The following is a 6947-nucleotide window of genomic DNA, read 5'->3' as shown; positions in this document are numbered from 1 at the left end:
TACTGTGTGTATATCAATTGTATATAGTGTATACCAATATCAATACTGTGTGTATATCAATTGTATATAGTGTATACCAATATCAATACTGTGTGTATATCAATTGTATATAGTGTATACCAATATCAATACTGTGTGTATATCAATTGTATATAGTGTATACCAATATCAATACTGTGTGTATATCAATTGTATATAGTGTATACCAATATCAATACTGTGTGTATATCAATTGTATATAGTGTATACCAATATCAATACTGTGTGTATCAATTGTATATAGTGTATATCAATATCAATACTGTGTGTATATCAATTGTATATAGTGTATATCAATATCAATACTGTGTGTATATCAATTGTATATAGTGTATATCAATATCAATACTGTGTGTATATCAATTGTATATAGTGTATACCAATATCAATACTGTGTGTATATCAATTGTATATAGTGTATATCAATATCAATACTGTGTGTATATCAATTGTATATAGTGTATATCAATATCAATATTGTGTGTGTATCAAGTGTAGAACATAACTCCTTTTTGATTTATTTATTTAATAACTTTTTTTTCTCTCGTATGTTTTGATCTTTTGATTTGATTTAATATGTTCAGACAGGCCAAGGCATATTCAGTAAACATTTCAAAGTTCAAAGTCATCTCTCTCCCTCCCCCCTCCCCACACTCTCCCTCTGTCTCTCTCTCTCTCTCTCTCTCTCTCTCTCTCTCTCTATCTCTCGACATATTACATATTGCATTACTACATAAAAGGATAATAATAATAATAATAATAATAATAATAATAATAATAATAATAATAATAATAATAATAATAATAATAATAATAATAATAATAATAATAATAATGATGATGATGATGATGATGATGATGATGATGATGATGATGATGATAATAATAATAATTATAATAACAATGACAATGAATGACATTAACAATGAAAATAATAATAACAGTTATTATTAATTTTATTATAATTCCCACACTCACCACCACCACCACCGCCACCATCACCCCTTCCTCCTCCACCACCACCATTATTACCATCATCATTATTGTTGTAATAATATTGATGATAAATAATTATAACTTATAAAATAAGATTATAGATGCTGACTGTTTGGCTAAGAAACTCACATGTTCATACTTGCCATCCGGAAGATTAACGGACCAACACACAAAACTATGTGTAACCTTGAACGTTTATTAGTCTGTGAATACAGTTTTGTGAGAATTGCTAATTAACATGGATGGCAGAAAACAATAACTAAGACCTGAGTGACGCTAACTTCGTTCTATCAGTAGATTATGGTAACAATGTTGTCTTGTATCTGTTGTTTTTGTTGTTGCAAATTTGAATTCGTTGATCTCGTCTCCCAGACGGTAAGAGCTGATGTCTATTTGTGGTGGGTGTTTCTTGTTTGTCCACAACCCGTTTCTCAAATATGTTCGTCTTTAATGTTGTAAGCTGTCCTTCTTGCTTTCCATATTCACAACATTTTGTCTTTTTATTTTGTTGAATGACACCCATACCAAGCAATAAGGTCAAAGGTCATAATGCTTTTGACTAAGCTGTTGTGGACGAGTTTCATTGTTTTCTTACTTCAAATTTACGAAATTGTCTTAGTATGTGAAGACCTTGGTTGATCTTTTTACATATCTTGTCTTTGTGAGTCTTAGATTTTAACTTGTCGTTGATTGTTATTCCCTGTACTTGTATTCTGTCACCACTTCCATTTTTTCATTATTTATTTCAATTGGGGGATTATCTAATTTTGATGTCCTAAAGTCAAAATTCTCTTCATTGGCTTCCTTTACGTCCAGAGATACCTAGTTTATTTATTTCTCACCAATCCGCAAGATTTCGAATTTCTCGAAAATACGATATTTTGTTTTCAGGTGACAGTGGGGGGGGGGGGGGGGGGGGGGGGGGGGGGGGAGGGGGGGGGGGGGGGGGGGGGGGGGGGGGGAAGGGTGAATACACGGTATGCAGATCTCACCACTTTCCGCCACTCTTCTTTATTGTTGGCCTTCTCCAAGAGTTCCTTCATCTTCATTCCTGTCCATTCCTTGATAATGTCCATCCAAACTTTCCTTTGTCTTCCTCTTCTTCTTCCTCCTTCAAGGATACCCTGAATCACCGTTCTGCACAAACTTTCATGCCTCAAATTGGGGCCAAACCATGACAGGTTCCTTCTTCTAACTGTGGTGATGAGGGGTTCCTGTCGTCTTGCACGATCTTGCACTTCTTCCAGTACGTCTTTATTGGTTCTGTGTTCTGTATACTCCACCCGCAGGAGTTTTCGATAACTTTTCATCTTAAAAACGGAGAATCCGGGCTCTAACTCCGCAGTTAATGGCCATGCCTCGCATCTGAATAGTCATGTGGAAAGTACCAGTGATTTGTACAGTTTAATTTTTATTTCGAAATCGATTGGAATTTTTCATATCTTTTGTTAGTCTCGTTAGTGTTGCTGTTGACATTCCTATGCTTGCCTTAATATCAGTTGTACTGGTACCGTACCTGGTTAGCAGAACATCCAAGTATTTAAATGTTGACGAAAGAGTGAAAATGGAGAGGAAAGTGCCAACATTTAAATAGAAAACGGTAGGGCTGCCTGAAGCCGGTGATCGTAAAATACTAACGAAAGAGTGAAAATGGAGAGGCTTCGTATGGGAACAAAACAGACAATGGACGTTTCGGGTACAAACCCTTCGTCAGCACAACAATACACAAATAAACGTGGAAAACAAATAAAATATAATGCAAAAAACTTTTGTCGTCTGTACTCAATGGCGGTTGTAGTATGAATCACCATTGAGTACAGACGACAAAAGTTTTTTTTCATTTATTTTATTTGTTTTCGAGGTTTATTTGTATATTGTTGTGCTGACGAAGGGTTTGTACCCGAAACGTCCATTGTCTGTTTTGTTCCCATACGAAGCCTCTCCATTTTCACTCTTTCGTTAGTATTTTACGATCACCGGCTTCAGGCAGCCCTACCGTTTTCTATTTAAATGTTGGCACTTTCTCGAATTTTTCATTATCGATTGTAATCCCTGCATGTCCACCATTTCTGCTGTTTACCAGTATATGATACTTTTCTGTACTTATGTCCATGCCTTATTGCATTGCTTTATGTGCACGTGAGTCAGTTATATCTAGTAGTTCTTGTCCGCTTTCAGCCATGCGGTCTATGTCGTCAGCAAAACGCAAAGTACACAGTTTCCGTCCGCCAATTGATGCAGAAGTTTGATGATTTTCGAGAGCTTCGCTCATAATTATCTCCAGTAATTCGTTGAAGAGTATTGGAGAGAGTATGCAGCCTTGTCTGACACCCACATTTGTCTGAAAGAACTCACCAATCTCGTCGTTGAGAACTGACGCTGTACTATAGAGTGCTACGATTATTTGAATTAGACCATCTTCCATAAAAACGTAGTGTATCCCAAAAACCGTAATACCCTGTCAAATGCTTTCTGGAAGTCTATGAAATTGTGAAATAGTTCTTTTTGGTGTTGAATAAATGATTCTGTCAGAATTCTGTTTTTGAAGAATTGTACTGTGCTCCTTCCAGCTCGAAATCAGCTTGCTCTTCTGCCAGGATATCTTCGGGCTTTTTTTTTCATTCTGTTTAGTATAATCCGCAGAAGTATTTCACTGGAATGGCTAATGCGACTTATGTTATGAGACTTATGGTCCTATAGTTACTGAACTTTTTCAATTCTCTTTTTTTTTGGGAGAGGGATAATCAGGGATTGTGTCCAGTCTTTTGGTTACTTTGTCTCGTTCATTACCTTTCGGCATAGAATTGTCATTTCTTCCAGTGTCTCATCTCCACCATTAAAAAAAATTCTGCTGGAAGTTATCTATTCCAGGGTTTTGTTGAAGCTTAAATCATGGATTGCTGCCTCAACCTCATGTTTCATTATTTTTGCTGTGTCTGGGTTTTATCTATTTCTGTTCTCTGTCAAGACTGATGGGTCTGGACTCAAATCGGTGTTATACAACCCTTTGCAGTATTCGGTCCATCTGTTCATGACATCCTCCTTCTGGGTAAGTAGAGCATCTTTGGTGTCTTCAATTAGAATAGCTTTTGGTCTACTTGTTTTTGTAAGTATTTTCAAGATATCATAGGCTTTATTTAAATTCCCGTGCTGCATCCCTTGATCAATGTCTCTGCATTGTCCTATTACTCAGCTTAAGTTGAGTGAACATGACTTTAAAGTGGTCATCTAATGATGATTTTGCTTACCTGGATTCCTTCTTCTTCATGGAACAAATGTAGAGGGAGACCACCAACATCAATAGTAACTACCCTGAACCAGGATCTCTTTACATATCAGAGATTTCTGGATTCAGATAAGACCGAATTAATCCCTGAAGAACTAAGATATACTGCCGTGCCCTCCGTACTAAAGTCACAACAAGATCTTGACAGCATCAAAACTCTGGCCCAGGACCATGACCAATGGGAACAATTAACAACATGGATGGTGAGAGCAGCTATACTTATCGACCATGACTGAATCACACAATTCTCAGCAAGCGTCTTTCGGACTGCGAAGCTTACTACTACTACTATTGTGAAAGTAATTTCGACACAAACTTCTTATACTTCTAATCATTGTCATTGCTGTTTGGGTCTGTTTTTGGTTTGACGGCTAGTTAACAAGAATGCATGGTATTTAATAAATATTCCAAGATCCCAATGATGACAAAAGAAAGCTTATTTAAGAGGTGAGGATTATTTAGATCTTGCCAACGCATTAGGAATACAGCAATCCTCTGCCTATCACATCATGGAGCGATGTGTTGACAGCAATGGAGTGATAGCAGAGGCTCGTGGTGGAAAACGGGGTGGAAAGGTTGACCTTGCCATGAAAGAAGTAGTTGAGGATATCGTGAACGATCATCCAGAATTTATTATAAAGCAAGTAAACAATGAATTAAGGCATCGTCTCCCAACAGCACCTCATGTCAGTAGCAGTATAATTAGCAACATTATCATTATGAATGGAATGCTACTGACCCTGAAGTAACTGGAAGACGCACCTCAAGAGAGAAATACAGAAACCACAGAATTTGTGACATGGTCGATGCAGATTGCAGTAAACGATTTTATTAATGTTGACGAAGGGGGAATCAACTTGAGGACAAAAAGAACAAGGGGTCATTCTCAAACAGTTGACCGTGTTGTCAGTGTCCTTCTGCGCATTGATGCAAGAGGAATGTTGTCAGACAAATCTTGAATCTTAGTCTGGTAATTTTCATTTATCACCTTAAATGTATATTGTGTGTTCAGGCCATAGATTTGCGTATTACTAGATATTCAACGACACCTTTAAGGTATGTTATGTGTTCAGACCATAGATTTGTGTATTACACAATGTTCAACACATATCTTCTTGGGGGGGGGGGGGCTCTTAATAATAATAATCTCCAATTTTGGTCCGATCTATTTAGTGCCAATGTTGTGGCACCGCAAAAATATATTTATTTTTTCATATAATGGCCACGGTATTTTGTGTATGGAGCCAAAAGCTCATAATTAAATGGAAAAGATAATGTTTCATGAATAGCCACGTCTATTAGATGAATTTTAAAAAAAATTATTCTTTGAAATACTATGATAAGCAAACAAAGCATATTACTTCCACTGTCCATTCTTCATTTTCAGCGTCAACGCTCGCAGCAGTCTTGCAAGGTATTTTCAACAGACATCAAAAACAGTAAAATGGAATCGACAGGTACTATACCTGACCCGTCTTATGACGACGTCTACAACAATTCACGAAATGCAAATTTCATGAAATCATTTTATCGTGAGAATAGTAACCATTCCCAATGTGGCATGATCAAGTGTAATGAAACTACAAACGTTGACAACAGTAGCAAAGCACAAGAGATATACCCATACATCCTGTTTCAGACTCCCTTTATCCAAAATCTTGTTATGGAAATCATGTTTGACAGAGCGTTGACGGTGATAATTTCTAGTTTTGGTACAGTTACCAACATCATCAACATCATCGTGTTTTATAAACAAGGTATTCTAGCGGACAGTTGTACGCCCATTCTCTTACTCCTTGCTGTGTCAGACTTTTGCTTTAGTTTTTTTTGGCTTATAGAGAGTTTGACGAAATCTTTATGTCACCTGGGATTTTCATCCAATACATGTCAGATCGTGACATATTATTTCGGAAGTCCAGCCTCTATGTTGGGTCTGTTTGCGGGTTGGACACTAGCCTTTCTGGCTTTTGAAAGAATGATCAGTGTAGTCTTCCCTTTAAGTGTCAAGACAATTTTTACACCTAAACGATCCCTTATTATCGTTCTCGTCGGCTTTATTATCAATTTTACTTTGTTTTGTCCACGCATGATTTGGTTCAAAATAGGACGTAGAGCAAATGAAAGTGAGCATAGACTTATAATCTATGAACCTTTTTCGGAAAATTTACAAATGAGAGTTGAATTCCTAAATACTTTGATCATGCGCCCTATTATTGTCCTTTTTATGATTTTGTTTAACTCGATTATTATATTCAAAATGAACATCTCAATGAAATTTAAAAAGTCAGCATCGTCCTATTCAACAAACAATTCTTCCTCGCCCTCGACCGTAGATGGAATTTCTACAGGCCCTGTAGTAAACAAAAAGAAAATAACCAAAGAAACAAAGCTAACCCATATGATGGCCACACTGTCTGTTATCTTTCTTGTTTGCTATTTTCCAAGGACGTTTTTCCTTTTTGCTATGTACATAGCGGTGACGATGAGTTCTTGGATTTTCATGTTGGAAGTTCTAGCTGACGTGCTGGAGCTGGCAAATTCAAGTTGTAATTTTATTATTTATTACACCATGAGTTCAAAATACAGGGAACAGCTACGGAAAATTCATATAACTTGTCATAACTAA

At 36.6% G+C, this 6947-nt stretch overlaps 1 protein-coding gene across 1 annotated transcript in view; it reads left to right on the top strand.

Moving 5' to 3' along the window:
- LOC144980331 (uncharacterized) overlaps positions 1-6947 on the top strand; it is an 11413-nt gene extending 4466 nt beyond the window's left edge. The window contains exons 2-3 of the mRNA XM_078927993.1: positions 4004-4084; positions 5709-6947. Of these exons, the coding sequence (XP_078784119.1) occupies positions 4067-4084; positions 5709-6947 (1257 nt within the window). The 5' untranslated portion in view covers positions 4004-4066. The remainder of the gene's footprint in view (positions 1-4003; positions 4085-5708) is intronic.

Source organism: Berghia stephanieae, chromosome 9, assembly GCF_034508935.2.
Source record: "Berghia stephanieae isolate SIO BIC M18660-M18661 chromosome 9, UCSD_Bste_1.3, whole genome shotgun sequence".
Lineage (NCBI taxonomy): Eukaryota > Metazoa > Mollusca > Gastropoda > Nudibranchia > Aeolidiidae > Berghia > Berghia stephanieae.
This window is presented reverse-complemented; position numbering and strand designations above follow the sequence as displayed.